Source organism: Carcharodon carcharias, chromosome 6, assembly GCF_017639515.1.
Source record: "Carcharodon carcharias isolate sCarCar2 chromosome 6, sCarCar2.pri, whole genome shotgun sequence".
Taxonomy (NCBI): domain Eukaryota; kingdom Metazoa; phylum Chordata; class Chondrichthyes; order Lamniformes; family Lamnidae; genus Carcharodon; species Carcharodon carcharias.
In genome coordinates this window covers 43,861,504-43,881,079 of record NC_054472.1, presented here as the reverse complement: position 1 = coordinate 43,881,079, position 19,576 = coordinate 43,861,504, and the positions used below count along the sequence as shown (strand labels likewise).

The 19,576-nt window shown below is 43.8% G+C and overlaps 1 protein-coding gene across 1 annotated transcript in view; it reads right to left on the bottom strand.

Annotated features, from left to right (window-relative positions):
* The window catches only part of pde1cb (phosphodiesterase 1C, calmodulin-dependent b), a 581,476-nt gene that overhangs the window by 18,489 nt on the left and 543,411 nt on the right, over nucleotides 1–19,576 (bottom strand). Inside the window, exon 10 of the mRNA XM_041189245.1 lies at nucleotides 12,909–13,010. Coding sequence (XP_041045179.1) covers nucleotides 12,909–13,010 — 102 coding nt within the window. The remainder of the gene's footprint in view (nucleotides 1–12,908; nucleotides 13,011–19,576) is intronic.

Here is a 19,576-nt window from a genome sequence, read left to right as displayed (position 1 = left end):
TGGTGATTCCTGCTGTGCATCTTGTAGGTGGTACACACTGCTAATACTGTGAGTCAGTGGTGGAGGGAGTGAATGTTTGTGGATGTGGTGCCAATCAAGTGGGCTGCTTTGTCCTAGAAGGTGTCTAGCTTCTTCAGTGTTGTGAGAGTTGCATTCATCCAGGCAAGTGGAGAGTATTCCATCACACTCCTGACTTGTGCCTTGGAGATGGTGGACAGGATTTTGGGGGGTCAGGACACCTCTAGTTACTAGTTGCACAATTCCTAGCCTCAGACCTGCTCTTGTAGCCACAGTATTTATATGGCTAGTCCAGTTCAGTTTCTGATCAATGGTAACTCCCAGGATGTTGACAGTGGGGGATTTAGTGATGTAAATGCCACTGAACATCAAGGGGCGATGGCTGGATTCTTTCTTGTTGGAGATGGTCATTGCCTGACATTTGGGTGGCGCAAATGTTACTTGCAACCTGCTAGCCCAGCCCTGGATATTGTCCAGGTCTTGCTGCATTTGGACATGGACTGCTTCAGTATCTGAGGAGTCGCGAATGGTGCTGAACATTGTGCAATCATCAGCGAACATCCCCACTTCTGACTTTACAATGGAAGGAAAGTTATTGATGAAGCAGCTGAAGATGGTTGAGCCTAGGACACTACCCTGAGGAACTTCTGCAGTGATGTCCTGGAGCTGAGATGACTGACCTCCAAGAACCACAACCTTTGTAATAGGTATGACTCCAACTAGTGGAGAACTTTCCCCCCCGAATCTCATTGACTCCAGTTTTGCTAGGGCTCCTTGATGCCACACTCAGTCAAATGCAACCTTGATATCAAGGGCAGTCACTCTCATCTCATCTCCGGAATTCAACTCTTTTGTCCGTGTTTGAACCAAGGCTGTAATGAGGTCAGGAGCTGAGTGGCCCTGGTGGACCCAAAATGGGCATCAGTGAGCAGGTTATTGCTAAGCAAGTGCCACTTGTTAGCACTGTTGATTACCCCTTCCATTACTTTACTGATGATTGACAGTAGGCTGATGGAGCTGTAATTGGTCGGGTTGGCTTTGTCCTACTTTTCATGTACAATACATACCTGGGCAATTTTCTAGAAAGCCAAGTAGATGCCAGTGTTGTAGCTGCACTGGGGTAGGGGCAAGTTCTAGAGCACAAGTCTTCGGTACTATTGCCAGAATATTGTCAGGGCCCATTGCCTTTGCAGTATCCAGTGCCTTCAGCCGTTCCTTGATATCATGTGGAGTGAATCAAGTTGGCTGAAGACTGGCATCTGTGATGCTGGGGACCTCTGGAGGAGGCCGAGATGGATCATCCACTCGGCACTTCTGGCTGAAGACTATTGCGAATGCTTCAGCCTTATCTTTTGCACCAGTGTGCTGGGCTCCTCCATCTTTGAGGAGGGGGATATTTGTCCTCCAGTGAGTTGTATAATTGTCCACAACCATTCACAACTGGATGTGGCAGGACTGCAGAGCTTAGATCTGACTTGTTAGTTGTGGGATCGCTTAGCTCTGGTCTATGACTTGCTGCTTATGCTGTTTGGCACGTGAGTAGTCCTGTGTTATAGCTTCACCAGGTTGATACCTCATTTTTAGGTATGCCTGGTGCTGCTCCTGGCATGCCCTCCTGCAACCTTCATTGAACCAGCATTGATCCCCGGCTTGATGGTAATGGTAGAGTGGGGGATATGCAAAGCCCTGAGATTACAGATTGTGTTTGAGTACAATTCTGCAGCTGCTGATTGGTTTCTGTGTCTTATGGGTGCCCAGTCTTGAGCTGCTAGATCTGTTCACAATCTATCCCATTTAGCATGTTGGTGGTGCCACACAACACGATGGAGGGTATCCTCAACATGAAGATGGGGCTTCATCTCAACAATAACTATGTGGTAGTCACGCCTACCGCTAGTGTCATGGACAGGTGCATCTGCGGCAGGCACTTTGGTGAGGATGAGATCAAGTATGTTTTTCCCTCATGTTGGTTTCCTCACCACTTGCCGCTGACTCACTCTAGCAGCTATGTCATTTAGGACATGGCCAGCTCGGTCAGTAGTGGTGCTACGAAGCCACTCTTGGTGATGGACATTGAAGTCCCCCACCCAGACTACATTCTGCGCCCTTGCCACTTTCAGTGCTTCCTCCAAGTGGTGTTCAACATGGAGGAGCACTGATTCATCAGCTGGGATGGGGGGATGGTGGGGGGGGGGCGGGGGGGGGGGGGGGGGGGAGCGGGGGTGGCGTGTGCAGGCGGGACATGGTTATCAGCAGGAGGTTTCCTTGCCCATGTTTGACCTGATGCCATGAGACTTCATGGGATCTGGAGTCAATGTTGAGAATTTCTAGGGCAACTCTCTCCCAACTGTTTACCTCAGCTGGGTCTGTCCTGCCGGTGAAATAGGACATACCCAGGGGTGGTGTCTGGGACATTATCTGTAAGGTATGATTCCATGAGGATGACTATGTCAGGCTGTTGCTTGACTAGTTTGTGAGACAGCTCTCCCAATTTTGGCACTAGCTCTCAGATGTTAGTAAGGAGGACTTTGCAAGGCCAACAGGGCTGCGATTGCCATTGTCATTTCCGGTGCTTAGGTTGATGCCGGGTGGTCTGTCCAGTTTCATTCCTTTTTTGTGACTTTGTAGCAGTTTGTTACAAATGAGTGGCTCACTCGGCCATTTCAGAGGGTATTTAAGATTCAACCACATTGCTGTGGGTCCGGGGTCACATGTAGGCCAGACCAGGTAAGAATGACAGATTTCCTTCCCTAAGGACCAGATGGAATTTTACAACAATATTTATATGCAAATATTTATACACACATGATGGAGTACAGTAATATGAAGGTCCTTTCTTAGAGCAAAATGTTAGTGTTATCTTTGTTATTTGCTTTTTGTCAAAGAGATTGAGAATCTGGATGGCTGCAATGTCAACAATTGAATCATATGCATTTCTGGAATCATTAATATTCAAGTCTTAGTGTAATCAATGTGCACCCTTAATGGATGGTAATAAAAAATAGATTCCAAAGGTCAAGGTCAGTAAATGCATCATCAAATGCCAAATCCCACAAACTGCACCACTAATCTCGGCCGCTGCTCAACATATCACATCCCCATCACTCACCTACCAACAATCTTAATCAGTCATGACTCATACCTAACATTCATAACTTCATCTTAGTCTCAGATACATAAGTCTCTCACCCACATCTCACAACTTGTACTGTTCAATCATGGCAGGATAAAGTGGCACAAAACCAGAGGCAGAAGCAACCAATCGAAGGGGGGAGCAGGCATGCCTTCATGGATAGAACATTGAACAAAAAATATTGAAGCTTGTAACAAAGGCATTTGGCAAAGTAATAATTGTAGAGGACTTTAATCTTCATACAGACTGGTCAAATCAAATGGGTAAAGTTGGCTGGAACATAAATTTGTAGCTTTCCCACAGATTCCTAGAATAAAGTAATAAAAACAGAAAATGCTGGAAACATTCAGCAGATCTGGCAGCATCTGTGGAGAGAGAAACAGACTTAACGTTTCAGATCATGACCTCTCATCAGAATTATTAATCTCAGGTCATGGGTTTGAGCCCCATTTTGGGTCAATACTTCCTTACACCTGGCTAGGTCAGCCAGTAGCACATGAGACTCTCAATAGCTGTCAGGGGTTTGAGGCCCATATTGGATGAATACTTTGTAGAACAATACATTGTGGAACCAACTAAAGATAAAGCTATTTTAGGTCTAATATTGTGTGTGTAGCAGAGATAATTAGTCATCTCATAGTAAAAGATCCTCTGAGAAAGAAAGTATTCAGAATACAATTGAATTGGATCAGAGGTGAGCTGGTGAGATGGATACAGAATTGGCTTGGTTGTAGAAGACAGAGGGTAGCACTGGAAGGATGCTTTTCTGAATGGAGAGCTGTGACTAGTGGTGTTCCGCAAGGATCAGTGCTGGGACCCTTGCTGTTTGTAGTATACGTAAATGATTTGGAGGAAAATGTAACTGGGCTAATTAGTAAGTTTGCAAACAACAGTAAGGTTGGCAGAGTTGCAGATAGTGAAGAAGATTGTCAAAGGATACAATGGGATATAGATCAGTTGGAGACTTGGGCGGAGAAATGGCAGAAGTAATTTAATCCGGACAAATGCGGGGTAATGCATTTTGGAAGGTCTAATATGTAGGAATTATACAGTAAATGGCAGAACCCTTAAGTGCATCGACGGGCAGAGGGATCTGGGTGTACAGATCCACAGGTCACTGAAAGTGGCAAAGCAGGTGGATAAGATAGTCAGGAAGGCATATGGCATGCTTGCCTTCATTGGCAGGGGTATTGAATATAAAAGCTGGGAAGTCATGCTGCAGCTGTATAGAACCTTGGTTAGACCACACTTGGAATATTGCGTTGGAAAGGGTACAGAGGAGGTTTACCAGGATGCTGCCTGGTCTGGAGATTATTAGCTATGAGGAGAGGTTGGAGAAACTCGGGTTGTTCTCACTAGAGTGATGGAGATTGAGGGGCGACTTGATAGAAGCTTACAAAATTATGAGTGGCATGGACAGATTAGATAGTCAGAAGCTTTTTTCCAGGGTGGAAGAGTCAATTACTAGGGGACATAGATTTAAGGTGAGAGGAGAAAACTTTAGAAGAGATGTGCAGGGCAGGTTTTTTATGCAGAGGGTAGTGAGTGTCTGGAATTCGCTACCAGAGGTGGTTGTGGAAGCAGGTACGATAGTGGTGTTTAAGAAACAGCTTGACAAATACATGAATAGGATGGGAGTAGAGGGATACGGACCCTGGAAGTGCAAAATGTTTTAGTTTGACAGGCAATATGACCGGCGCAGGCTTGGAGGGCCGAAGGGCCTGTTCCTGTGCTGTACTTTTCTTTGTTTCTTTGAATTCCCTGTTAAATTTGAGAGTGATGCAATTGAGTCCAAAACAATATTCTTACACTTAAACAAAACCAATTAGGTAAGTATGAGGGGAGCGTAAACTAAGTTTAATTTGTTAACTAGATTAAAAATTATGGCGGTAAATAAATAGTGAGAAACATTGAAAGAAGTTATTCAAGTTGTTCAATAAAAATATGTTTAATTAAAAAGCAACAACCCAGCAAAAAAATTCCATCCATGACATACTGGGGAAATTAAGGATAGTATTCAATTAAAAGAAGAGCCTTATAAAGTTGCGAAGAATAGTAAAAAGCTTGAGGGTTAGGAGAGTTTCAGAAATAAGGAAACGTTGACAAAAACATTGATAAAAAGGGGAAAAAATAGAATATGAGTAAACTAGCCAGGAACATAAAAACAGATTGCAAGAGCTTTTATGAGTATATAAAAAGGAGGGTAGTTAAAGCAAATATTGGTCCATCAGAAACAGAAGCAGGAGAAATTTATCATGGGGAATGAAGAAATGGCAGAGAAGCTGAACAAGTATTTTGTGCCTGTCTTCACATTAGAAGATACAAATTACATACCAGAAATAGAAGGGATTAACACAAAGGGATGACACAAAGCTGGGTGGCAGGGTGAGCTGTGAGGAGGATGCAGAGAAGCTTCAGTGTGATTTGGACAAGCTGAGTGAGTGGGCAAATGCATGGCAGATGGGGATAAATGTGAGATTATCCATTTTGGTAGCAAAAACAGGAAGGCAGAATATTATCTGAATGGCTATAAATTGAGAGAGGGGAATGTGCAACGAGACCTGGGTGTCCTCGTACACCAGTCACTGAAGGTAAACATGCAGGTGCAGCAGGCAGTAAAGAAGGCAAATGGTATATTGGCCTTCATAGCGAGAGGATTCTAGTACAGGAGCAGGGATGTCTTGCTACAATTGTACAGGACCTTGGTGAGACTACATCTGGAATATTGTGTGCGATTTTGGTCTCCTTATCTGAGGAAGCCTGTTCTTGCTATGGAGGGAGTGCAGCGAAGAATTACCAGACTGATTCCTGGGATGGAGGGACTGACATATGAGGAGAGATTGAGTTGGTTAGGATTATATTTGCTGAAGTTCAGAAGAATGAGGGGGACCTCATAGAAACCTATAAAACTCTAACAGGACTAGATGGTAGATGCCGGAAGGATGTTCCCGATGGTGGGGGAGTCCAGAACCAGGGGTCACAGTCTGAGGATATGGGGTAGACCATTTAGGACTGAGATGAGGAGAAATTTCTTCACCCAGAGAGTGGTGAGCCTGTAGAATTCGTTACCAGAGAAAGTAGTTTAGGCCAAAACATTATATGTTTTCAAGAAGGAGTTAGATATAGCTCTTGGGGTGAAAGGGATCAAAGGATATGGGGAGAAAGCAGGAGCAGGCTATTGAGTTGGATGATCAGCCATGGTCATAATGAATGGCGGGGCAGGTTCGAAGGGCCGAATGGCCTATTCCTGCTCCTATTTTCTATGTTTCTATGTTTATGTTTAACAAGAGTGCAGAACTTAAAGTAATTAATATTAACAGAGAAAAAGTATTGGAGAAACTTAAGAGACTAAAATCTAACAAATCCCCGGGACCTGATGGCTTACATCCTAAGCTTCTAAAATGGTTGCTGGATAGATAGTGGATTCACTGACTTTGCAAAATTTTCTGGATTCTAGAGTGGTCACTGCATATTGATAATTAGCAAATGTAACACTGTGATTCAAAAATAAAAGGAGGGAGAGAGAAAACAGGGAGCTACAAGCCAATCAGCTTTACATCAGTCATCAGGAAAATGCTGGAATCTATTATTAACTTAAAAAATCACATGATGATCAGAGAGAGTCAACATGGTTTTCTGAAAGGGACATCATGCTAAACAAATTATTAGAGTTTTTTGGAGTGTAACCAATAGCGTAGACAAAGAGGAACAATTAGATGTAATATATTTTAATTTCCAAAATGCATTAGATAAGGTGTCACACAAAAGATTAATAAGCACAACGAAAACTCAGAGCTGGGGAAGATATATCAGCATAGGTGGAAGATTGATTCATGGGCAGAAAGCAGAGTCGGGATAAATGCGCCATAGTAAAGTTGGTCGGCTATAACTAGCGGAGTGCCACAAGGATCAGTGCTGGAACCTCAACTGCTTGCAATGTATATTGATGACTTAGATGAAGACAACAAGAGAATTGTATTGAGATTTGCTGATGATACAAAACTAGGTGAGATGTTACAAAGAGACAAGTACAGGTTAACTCTGCGGACCACAAGGTTGCAGATGGAGTATAATGTGAAATATTCACTTTGGTAACAGGAATAGAAAGGCAGAATATTGTTTAAACGGTGGGAAAGTCTAAGCATTGATGTTCAGAAGGACTCGCACTTGTACAAGGAACACAGAAAGTTAGCAATTAGGTATATCAAGCAATTAGAAAGGAAAATGGCATGTTGATTTTTAGTGCAAGAAGATTGAAGTAAAAATAAGGAAGTCTAGTTACAAATTTACAGGGCTTTGGTGAGACCACTGCCAGGATATTTTGGATGGTGGGGTCTCCCATCACACCATCTGAAGAGTCGGCGGGAAACACATCCTCGCCGACACCGCCTGCCCCGTAGACAATTCACGCTCCAATGTGTTAATTGGCTGCAGGTGGGACTTCTGCCCCTCACTCAGAAGGAAGTCTCACCTTGGAGAGCTGTCGGCCAATCCGATTGGTTGGCAGCTCTCTAATCCCTACAGCTACAGAAGCTGCAGTGGACAGAAGTGAAAATTCATGAAGTTCAAGGAGCCTAAGTCCTGAGAGTGCACAGAAAGGTGAGTTTTAGGGTCTCAGGGCTGGGAGGCTATAGAAGGCATGGGAATGGTTAGTGGGGATTGGGGTGTCGGGGCAGAGGCCGGGGAGGGGAGGGAGGTTCAGCGGCTACTGGACCTTGGAGTGGGGCGGGGGTGGGGGGAGACGCCTAAAGTCCTGCTCGAGGCCTGAACCCCATCATTTTCAGGCTTCTGCCACACCTGGGAAAATTCTCCCATCAGCCTAAAAATTGAGGCTGGGTGGGAAAAGGCCCTTAAGTGATCAATAATTGGCTGCTTAAAGGCATCGATTGGAGCAAGGGTGCCTGAGGCCTTGCCCATTTCGTTGTAAAACCCCTGAGAGGTCGGGGAAGGCAGGAATTTGGAGGGAAGCCCATTTGTGCTTTTTCACCTCCTCCTGCCTAAAAACTAGCCAGTGAGGGACTGTGAAATTCAGGCCCATGTCTTGCCCAATGTCTTAATCTGTGTCCCCTAGTCCTTATACCATCACCCAGTGGGAGCATTATTTCTTTGTCTAACTTATCTAAACCTGTGATAATCTTGTATGCCTCAATCAAATTTCCCTCAATCTCCACTGTTCCAAGGAGAATAACCCCAGCTTCTCTCGTAGCGAAAATCGCTCATCCATGGAACCACTCTGATACATTTTTTCTGCACCCTTTCAAGGACCTTCAGCTCTTTCCTAAAGTGTGGTGATCAGAATGAGACACACTACTCTAGTTGTGGCCTAACCAGTACTTTAAGAAGAATTCAGCATAGCTTCTCTGCTTTTGTTCTCAATAGCTTGATTTATGAAGCCCAAGATCCCATATGCTTTGTCCTGCCAACTTCGAAGAACTGTCCACATGAAACCCCAGATCCCCTGTCCCTGTGCACTCTTTAGAATGTGCCATTTAATCTATAGTTCCTTTCCCTATTTCTTCTCTCAAAATGCATCACCTCACGCTTCTCTGTATAAAATTCCATCTGGCACTTGCCTGTTCATTCTGCTAGCCTATCCATGTCCTGTTGCAGTTGATTGGTATCCTCCTCAATGTCTGTTGCACCTCCAAGTTTGGTATCACCAACAAATATGAAATCTTACTCCGTATTCCAATACTTAATGAATCTATATATATCAAAACACAGTAGTAGAACTGAATCTTGGAATGCCATTCCATACCATCCCCCAGTCGTAAAAAAATATTTACAATGACTCACTGTTTTCTGTCCTTAAGACATTTTTTGATCCAAGCTGACAATGACCCTCCTATTCCACGTTTTCCTCAATTTTATTAATCAGCTTTTTATGAGGTATTCTGTCAAGTGCTTTCTTAAAACCCATATAGACAGCATCCATTGCTTTCCTTTCATCAAACTTCTCTGTTACTTCATCAAAAAATTCTATAAGATTCATCAAGCACAATCTGCCTTTTAAAAAATTGTGTTGGTTCCCCTCTCCCCTTAATTAACACAAATCTCTCCAAGTGCCTCGTTGATTTTTTCCCTGACTACTTTTTCTGAATCCTTTCACAACACTAAAACTGGCTGGCCTGCAGTTACTATAATGTCCTTACATCCTTTCTTGAATAAGGGTGACACATTAGCCATTTTCCAATCCTCTGGCACCTAACCTGGGAATGTTGGAAACTTATGGCGAACCCTTCCGCTATCTCCACTTGCCCCTCCGCACTGCTCCCCACCCCACCAACCCCCAACCCCCCTACCCCACCCCACCCCCCGTCCAACTTCCTTGCAACCTGAGATGTGAGTCATCTGGACGTGGCAACTTATCCACTCTTAGCATAGCCAGCCTTTCCAGTATGACCTGCCTATCAATTTTCACCCCATCTATTATCTCTGCCATCTCCGCTTCTACTGATATTTTGACAGCATCCTGTTCCTTACTAAACACTGATACAAAGTACACATTATGTATTCCAGCCTGACCCTGAGCCCCTTGTCTCTCTTTGCACCGAATAGGTCCCACCTATTACTATCTGCTTACTATTTACATGCCAAATGAAGATTTTTCAGTTCCCTTTTATGTTAACTGCCATTCTATTCTCATATTCTGTCTTTGCCAGTCATATTTTCTGCTTCACTTCTCCTCTCGATTTATTATTTTTGGCCTGGTTCTCACTTGAAGAATTCATGTGACATGCATCATGCACCCTCTGTTTTTGTTTCATCATATTCTCTATCTCCCTCATCCAATAACCTTATGATATGACTGTCACTCTTACCCAAGTGTTGCCCCACAGTCACTTGGTCCATTGGCCCACCTTGTTACCCAGCACCAGATCCAGCAGTGCCTCCCACCTAGTTGGACTGAGGACATGCTGGTCAAGGAAGTTCTACCGAATACATTTCAGAACTTCCTTCCGCTTCTTACCTTTTATTTTAACATTATCCCAATTGATATTTGGGCAACACCATCATTTGAGTTCTTGCAGATCTCTATGATCTCCCTGCAGATTTGCACCTCTCTCCCTCTTTCTCTCTCTCTATTAAGAGGCCTTTAGAATACTTCCAATAGTATGAACATCCCCCTTTTGCTCTACATCTCTAACCAAATAGATAATGTTTTTTGCCCATTCAAAGACATCCTCACTTTCCAACATTAACTGTATTCCTCTCCGCAGATGCTGTCACACCTGCTGAATCTTTCCTTTTACAGACTTGCAAACGTTATTATACAGGTGCAGGTGCAGTAGTTCAGAAGGTGGCTCGGCACGACCTTCTCAAGTGCAATTAGTAATGGGCAATTATCATTGGCCTTGCCAGTGATGCTCACATCCCAAGAATGAATAAAACAATTACTGCTTTAATATTTTCTGCTGATTTACTCTCATTCAATTTTCTCCCACTTGATCAATTTTTAATAATCCTCAGGCTTGCTACTCTTTTTGGCAACATTCTCTTCTAATTTAATCTATCCTTAACTTTTCTCATTAGCATCTGCACCATTTTCTCAGTGGAGTTCTTATTCTTCAAGAAAATGTATGTTGATTTAGAAATATGAATTTATTAAAATGTTTGGTATTACTTATCAACTGTCATATCTTTTAATCTAATTTCCTAATCTAGATGAAAAGCAAGTTTGTTTCTTTGATCTTTCAGGGACAGCAATGCATCATGTCTGGTCGGAGATGGTAGCTGTAGGACCTAATGGCAACAGTTGCAGATCAAGACAGAACAATTTCAGAGATCTTCAAAAGGATATAGAAGCACTAGAGAAAATGTAAAGAAGATTTAGAAGAATGATATCATAACTAAGAAGGTACAATTATAAGGAAAGCCTGTGGAGTTCTTTCCCTACAAAGGTTGAGACTGTGATGTGTTAGAGATCTTTCAAATTATGAAAAGGTTCAATAAAATAGAAGTAGGAGAGAGGATTTTTCTGTTTTTGGGGTGTCCAAAATTGTGGATCATAAATATAAGATAGTTATTAATAAATCCAAGAAAGAATTGAGAAGAAACTTCTTTAATCCAGGAGTAGTGAGAATGTGCAACTTGTTACGAATGGTTGAGATGAACAGCACAAATGAACTTAAAAGTTAAGCAAATTAAGTACAAGAGGGAGAATGGAATAGAAATATATCTTGATAGGCTGAAATGACATAAGGTGAGAAGTGGTTGTTGTGCAGCATAAACCTATTATGCCAAATGGCCTATTTCTATGCTGTAAAATTCTATGTAAATATGTTAAGGTATTGCTGTCCAAAAATCCCACATATCAAGTAAGCAGTACAAGTGGGTAGGCCACAAAGTGTTGCCTATCAACCCGTTACACATTTACTGCCTGCTCATGCATAAGTCTTTTACAGGTCGAGTATCCTTTAGCCAAAACCTTTGAGGCCGGTTGCGTTTCGGATTTCAGTTTTCGGATACCGCAAATAGGCTAGGCCTACTTACATTACAATGGCCAAAGCTTAGGCTAATTATAGTCTAAAGTAAATAAAATGACTGGAAAGTTAGGATGTACCACTGAATAATAAATAAAGTGTACCTGTAATAAGTTCCCACCTATGGTGCCATCTGCAATTCTCCTTGTAGGAGAGGGTGTGCAAGGTAAACAGTGCAGACAAAAATCGCAAGGTAAACAGTGCAGACTAACTGGACATCTCATGCTAAAGGTCGGGTGCAGTCAGCGAGGTTCTTGTTGACTTGGTTCATAGACTTCCCGCGCTAAAGGTCGATGAGGTTCAAATAAAATGTGGTTTTGGAAATATTTGGTTTTCGGATTTATGGATAAAGGATACTCAACTTGTATTGCTTACCCATAGACAATGAGATTCAACTGATCAAAAATCTAGTTTCTTTAACTTAGAAGTTTTGAGAATATATTCTACCTCTAACCACTGCTGTGAAAGATGGGCTAATGTCAGAAGGCAGGAGCTCACAGAATCACAGCATTGTTAAAGCATTGAAGGAGGCCATTCAAGCCACTGTGTCTGCATTGACTCTCTGTAGGAGCAATTTACCTAGTGCAGCTCCCCTTTCTCCCGCAGCCCTGCACATTCTTGCATTTCAGATAGCAATCCAATGCCATCTTGAATGATAAAAGCAAAAATCTGCGGATGCTGGAAATCCAAAACAAAAACAAAAACAAAAAATACCTGGAAAAACTCAGCAGGTCTGGCAGCATCTGCGGAGAGGAACACAGTTAATGTTTCGAGTCCGAATGACCTTGTTGAAGAGTCATTCGGACTCGAAACATTAACTGTGTTCCTCTCTGCAGATGCTGCCGGACCTGCTGAGTTTTTCCAGGTATTTTCTGTTTTTGTTTTTGTTTTCCATCTTGAATGCCTTGATTAAAACTGCTTCCACTAAATTCTCAGGCAATGCATTCTTGATCCTAACCACTCACTGCTTGAAAAAGTATGCCCTCATGACACCATTGCTTTTTTTGATAGTTAGCTTAAACTTTACAGCACAGAAACAGGCCATTCAGCACAACTGGTCTCTGCTGTGTTTATGCTCCACGCAAGTTCACCAATAAGCAGCAACCTTTGCTTTTTTTCAGCAGGCGTATTGGTTATTTATGGTGTATGACAGGGCATATGCTGTTTAATTTTATCTAAGAATAAACAACTAATATGTTGTACTTAATGTACTAGACAAAAATGATTACAATCTGATGATTGAAAGGAGTGACCGCAGTCAAATGATAACTCACCCCTCTGGTTGCTGTAAGGCATTCTTCATAGCTTTGACTTGTTGAAAGTGGCAGGACATGTCGGTTGCCAAGACCATCTCAATTACCAGGGCTCGAAGCTCCCTTTGGAGAAAGTGAAAAATAATCATGAGCATCTTCTTACAAATTCAACACAACCAGCTAATTATTTTGACATTTCAAACTCCTCTGAATGCAACATTTACCTCAAAAGGTCAGTTCTTCCATTTTGCAAAGGTGATGCACTGTCTTCATTTCAATTACCACCCATTATTTGAACTAGTTAAACAGAAGATCGACCTCAGTACATAAATGAAACATTGTTATGGTATGATCAATTAGGAATTCCTCTTCCAATTACACAGAAAGGCTCTAAATTGGTTTTGTCTTGAAAACTTTTGATAACCACTCACTAAAGTACTTAAGTACATCTGATAAGAAGTTTTTTATGCCATTGGCTCCTTTCAGGGCTCCACAGGTGACCTCTGCGGGATCTCACAAGCTTCCACCCACAAATGCATCCAGAAGATGACGGATGTGATAGGCACACAGCTTTATGCATTTCACCCAGGATCAGGAAAGCCAGAAAGCAAGAGTGCTGGGATTTGCACAGATCTCAGGTGCAGGGTGCCATCGACTGCACTCACATGTCCCTCAGATCTCCATGATAACAAGCAGTCAACCACGTCTACCACATGGCCTTCCACTCGCTGAATGCTCAGCGGTGTGCAACCACCACAAATGCATCCTGCAGGTCTGTGCACAATTTGCAGAAGTGTCTATGACTTCTACATTCTCAGTAGGTCTCAAATCCCTGACATCTTCCAGTGTCCACAAAGGCTGCAGGGATGGCTCCTTGGGCACAAGGGCTACTCCAGAGGATGTGGCTGATGACACCTGGCTGGTGACCTCAGAGTGCAGCAGAGAGAGGGTACAATGAGGCTCATGCTGCAGCTTGCACTTTGGTGGAGTAAACCACTGGGATGTTGGAAGACCTTCCAGTCTCTGGAGCCCTGCAATACAGTCCATAGAAGGTGTCACGATTCGTCATCACATTCCGCACCCTTCAGAACCTGGCAATGCGATCGGTGAAGGAGCTGGCTGAGGAGCATATAAAGAAATGCAGAGATGTGCAAAGGAGACCTCCAATGAGAACATCAATGGGGATGAGGGTGATGATATCTTCAAAGGCAAGAGTGATGACAATGAGGCCATTGCATTGGCCATATGAAGCAGGTGTGCTTAGGAGGCCTTCATAGTTGCTAAGTTTGTGAAGGATGACGATGACATGCAGTGAGGAGACACCATGGATCCTCAGATTTCACCTGTGAATGTTTGAATCCAGCATGAGTGACGGCAGCGCACATATACTCTGTGACAAGGCTCATGTCATGGAGACACAGTGGATGCACATTGTACCCACATTCCAGGAGAATGATGACAACATTAAATGGGGGACTCCACAGAATTTTTTTTCAAATTTGAAACAGCGAGAGGAGAGTGAGAGATCCACAGTTTGGAACAGTGAGAGGAGAGTGTGAGATCCCCAGTTTGAAAGAGTGAGAGGAGAGCCAGGAGTTTAACACATAGAAAAAGCGAGAGAAGAGTGGAGTTTCACAGGTTATAACAGTGAGAGGAGAGCGGGATTCCAAAGTTTGAAACAGTGAGAAGAGAACAGGAGTTTCACAGTTCGAAACAGTGAGAGGAGAGCAGGGGTTTATGAGTTTGAAAAAGGGAGAGGAGAGCAGGAGTTTAACAGTTTGAAACAGCGAGAGGAGAGCGGGTCAATCACAGGTAAAAAGAGGGAGAGGAAAGCAGGAACTACTGTTTGAAAGAAAGAGAGGAGAGTGGGAGTTTCACAGTATGAAATAGAGCGAAGAGAGCAGGAGTTTCACAGTATGAAAGAGCGAGACAAGAGCACGGGTTTCTCAGTTTGTAAAAGTGAGAGGAGAGCGGGAGATCCACAGTTTGAAACACATGAAGAGAGCAGAAGATTCAGTTTGGAACAGCAAGGGGAGGGTGAGAGATTCACAGTTTGAAACAGTGAAAGGAGAGCAGGGAGTTTCACAGTTTGAAAGAATGAATGGAGAGCGTGTATTTCACAGATTGAAACAGCAAGAGGAGGGCAGGAGTTTCACAGTCGAAACAGTGAGAGGAGAGTGGGAGTTTACGAGTTTGAAAAAGGGAGAGGAGAGCAGGGTCCTCATAGTTTGAAACAGAGAGGAGAGAGGGATTTTCACAGGTAGAATGAAGGAGAGCAAGAGTTGCACAGCTTGAAACAGTGAGAATGGAGCTGGAGTTTCACAGTTTGAAACAGCTAGAAGAGAATGGGAGTTTCATAGTTTGAAACAGTGAGACAAGAGCAGGAGATTCACAGTTTGAAACAGTGAAAGGATAGTGGGGGTTTCACAGTATGAGACAGTGAGAGGAAAGCGGGACTTTCACAGGTGAAAGGAGGCAGAGGAGAACGGGAGCTCCACAGTTTCAAAGAAGGAGAGGAGAGCGGGATTTTCACAGGTTGTAACAGTGAGATGAGACCGGGTGTTTCACAGTTTGAAAGAGAGAGAGGAGAGCAGGAGTTTCAAAATTTGAAAGAGCGAGAGGAGCGTGGGAGTTTCAAAGCTTGAAAGAGCAAGAGGAGAGCGGGAGTTCCACAATTTGAAACAGTGAGAGGAGAGCGGGAGTATGATTGAAACACTGAGAGGAGAACAGTGTTTCACAGTATGAAACAGTGAGAGGACACCCGGAGTTTTACCATTTGAAACAAAGAGAGGAGAGCGGGAGTTTCACAGCTTGAAAGAGCAAGACGAGAGCGTGAGTTCTACAGTTTGAAACAGTGAGAGGAGAGCGGGAGTTTCATAATTTGAAACAGCGAGAGGAGAGCGGGTGTATGATTGAAACACTGAGAGGAGAACAGTGTTTCACAGTTGAAACAGTGAGAGGACAGCAGGAGTTTCACCTTTTGAAAGAAAGAGAGGAGAGCGGGAGTTCCACAGTTTGAAACAGTGAGAGGAGGGCAGGAGTTTCACAGTTTGAAACAGAGAGAGGAGAGCGGCACTTTCACAGGTTGAAACAGTGAGAGGAGACCAGGAGATTCACAGTTTGGAACAGTGATAGGAGAGCTCAAGATTCACAGTTTGAAAAAGTGAGAGCAGAGCAGGAGTGTCACAGTTTGCAGTGGCGAGACGAGAGCAGCAGTTCCACAATTTGAAACAGTGAGAAGGAAGCAGGTGTTTCACTATTTGAAATGGCGAGAGGAGAGTGGGTGTTTCACAGGTTGAAACAGCGAAAGGAGAGCAGGAGTACGTTTGAAACACTAAGACGAGAACGGGTGTTTCACAGTTTGAAACAGTGAGACGAGAGCAGGAGATTCACAGTTTGAAACCGTGGGAATAGACCAGGAGCTTCACAGTTTGAAAGAGTGAGAGGAGAGCCGAGAGTTTCACAGTTTCAAACTGCGAGAGGAGAGTGGGAGTTTCAGAGTTTGAAACAGAGAGAAGAGGGCAGGAGTGTCACAGTTTGAAACTGCAAGAGGACAGCGGGAGTTTCACAGTTTGAAAGAGTGAGAGGAGAGTTAGAGTTTCAGATCTTGAAACAGTGGGCGGAGAGCGGGTGTATGTTTGAAACACTGAGAGCAGAGTGGGTATTTCCCAGTTTGAAACAGCGAGAGGGGAACGGCAGTTTCACAGGTGGAAAGAGGGAGAGGAGTGTGGGGGTTTAACAGTTTGAAAGAAAGAGATGGGAAAGGGAGATTCACAGTTTGAAAAAGCGAGAGTAGAGAAGGAGATTCACATGTTGGAAACAGTGAGAGGAGAGCAGCAGTTTCACAGTATGAAGAAGTGAGAAGAGAGCGGGATTTTCAAAGTTTGAAACAGCAAAAGAAGAGCAGAAGTTTCACAGCTTGAAACAGAGAGAGGACAGCAGGAGTTTCACAGTTTGGACAATGAAAGGAGAGTGGGAGTTCATTTGAAACAGTGAGAAGAAAGCTGGGAGTTTCATAGTTTGAAATGGCGAGAGGAGAGTAAGATTTTCACAGTTTCAAACTTCGAGAGGAGAATGGGAGTTTCGCAATACAAAACAGGGAGAGGAAAGCCGAGAGTTTCTCAGTTTGAAAAAGCAGGAGGAGAAGCATGAGCATTTCAGTATGAAACAGCCAGAGGGGAGCTGGGAGTTTGTTTGAAACAGTGAGAGGGGAGCCAGGAGTTTCTCAGTTTGAAAAAGTGAGAAGAGAGTGGCAGTTCCACAGTTTGAGACAGCGAGAGGGGAGCAGGTGTTTGTTTGAAACAGTGAGAGGGGAACGAGCGTTTCACAGTTTCAAGCTGTGAGAGATGAATAGGGGTTTTGCAGAATAAAACAGGGTGAGGAGAGCCGAGAGCTTTACAGTTTGTTAAAGCACAAGGAGAGCCGTGTATTTCTCAGATTGAAACGATGAGAGGAGAGCTGAGAGTTTGTTTCAAACAGTGAGGGGGAGCCGGGAGTTTCTCAGTTTGATAAAGTGAGAGGAGAGCGGAAGTTTCACAGTTGGAAACCGGGTGAGGAGACCGGGAGTTTCAGAGTTCGAAAGAGCGCATGGAGAGTGTGAGTTTCACAGTTTGCATCAGTGAGAAGAGAACAGGAGTTTCACAGTTTGCATCAATGAGAAGAAAATGGAAATTTCACTGTTTGAAACAGTGAGAGATGAGGAAGAGTTTCAAAGTATGAGGCAGCGAGAGGAAAGTGTGACTTTCGCAGGCAGAAAGAGGGAGGGGAGAGCGGGATCTTCACAGTTTGAAAGAACGAGAGGAGAGGGGGAGTTTCACAGTTGGAAACAGTGAGAGGAGAGCCGGGGGTTTCACTGTTTCAAATTGTGGCGCTCCCACTCTCCTCACTGTGTCAAACAAACTCCGGTTCTCCTCTCGCTCTTTCAAACTGTGAAACTCCTGCTCTCCTCTCGCTGTTTCAAACTGTGAAACGCCCGCTCTCTTCTCGCTGTTTCAAACTGTGAAACTCCCGCTCTCCTCTCGATGTTTCAAGCTGTGAAACTCCCGCTCTCCTCTCACTGTTTCAAACTGCGAAACTCTGGCTCCCTCTCACTGTTTCAAACTGTGATACTCCCTCTCTCCTCTCGCTATTTCAAATGGTGAAACTACAACTCTCCTCTCACTGTTTCAAACTGTGGAACTCCCTCTCTCTTCTCACTTTTTCATACTGTGAAACTGCTGCTCCCCCCTCACTGTTTCCAACCTGTGAATCTCCCAGTCTTCTCTCGCTGTTCCAAATTGAGAAACTCCTGGTTCTCCTCTCACTGTTTCAAACAAATTCCCTGTTCTCCTCTTGCTGTTTCATATTGCTGAACTCCCATTCTCCTCTTGAAATTTGAAACTATGAAGCTCTTGCTCTCCTCTTGCCATTTCAAACTGTAAAACTCCCGCTTCCCTTTCACTGTTTCAATCTGTGAAACTCCAAGCTCGCCACTAACAGTTTCAGACAAACACCCGCTCTCCTCTCACTGCTCAAACTGTGAAACAGCTACTCTCCTTTCACTGTTTCAAACGGTAACACTTCGACTTTCTTCTCACTGTTTGAAACAGTGAAGTTCCCACTCTCCTCTCCCTCTTTGCACCTGTGAATCTGCAGCTTTTCCTCTTGCTGTTTCAAACTCTGAAACACTCTCTCTCATCTCACTCTTTCAAACTGTGAAACTCTTGCTCTGCTCTCCCTGTTTCCAACTGTGAAACTCTCGCTCCCCTCACGCTGTTTCAAACTGTGACTGGCCTGCCCTTGTCTTGCTGTTTCAAACGGTGAAACTTCTGCTCTCCTCTTGCTGTTTGAAACTGTGAATCTCCTGCTCTCATCTCACTGTTTCAAATTGTGAAACTCCTGCTCTCCTCCCACTGTTCCAAACTGTGAAACTCCTGCTCTCTATTCGCTCCTTCAAACTGTGAAATTCCGGGCTCTCCTTTCGCTGTTTCAAATGAGTCCCAACTCTCCCTTCACTGTTTCAAAGTGTAAATCTCCCACTCCCCTCCATGTTTCCAACTGTGAAACTATGCTCTCCTCTCGCTGTTTCAAACTGTGAAACTCCCGCTCTTTTCCCATTGTTTCAAACTGTGAAATTCCTGGCTCTCCTCTCACTGTTTCGAACTGTCAAGCTCCCACTCTCCTCTGTCTCTTTCTACCTGTGAAAGTCTCGCTTTCCACTCGCTGCCTCATGTTGTGAAGCTCCAACTCTTTTCTCATTGTGAATCTCCTGCACTCATCTCACTGTTTCAAACGGTGAAACTCCCACTCTTCATTCACTCTTTCAAACTATGAAACTCCCGCTCTCCTTTCACTGTTTCCAACTGTGTAACTCCTGCTCTCCTCTCACTGTTTCAAACTGTGTATCTTCTGCTCTGGAATCGCTGTTTCAAACTGTGAAACTCCTGCTCTCCTCTTGCCATTTTAACCAGTGAAACTCCCACTCTCTTCTCACTGTTTCAAGCTGTGAAAATCCCACTTTCTTCTCACTGATTCAAACTGTGAAACTCACGCTCTCCATTCACTCTGAAATTGTCAAATCCCTGACTCTCCTTTCACTGTTTCAAATTAACTCCCACTCTCCTCTCACTGTTTCAAATTGTAAATCTCCCACTCTCCTCTCATTGTTTCAAGCTCTGAGGTTCACTGGAAACAGGGAGAGGAGAGCGGGA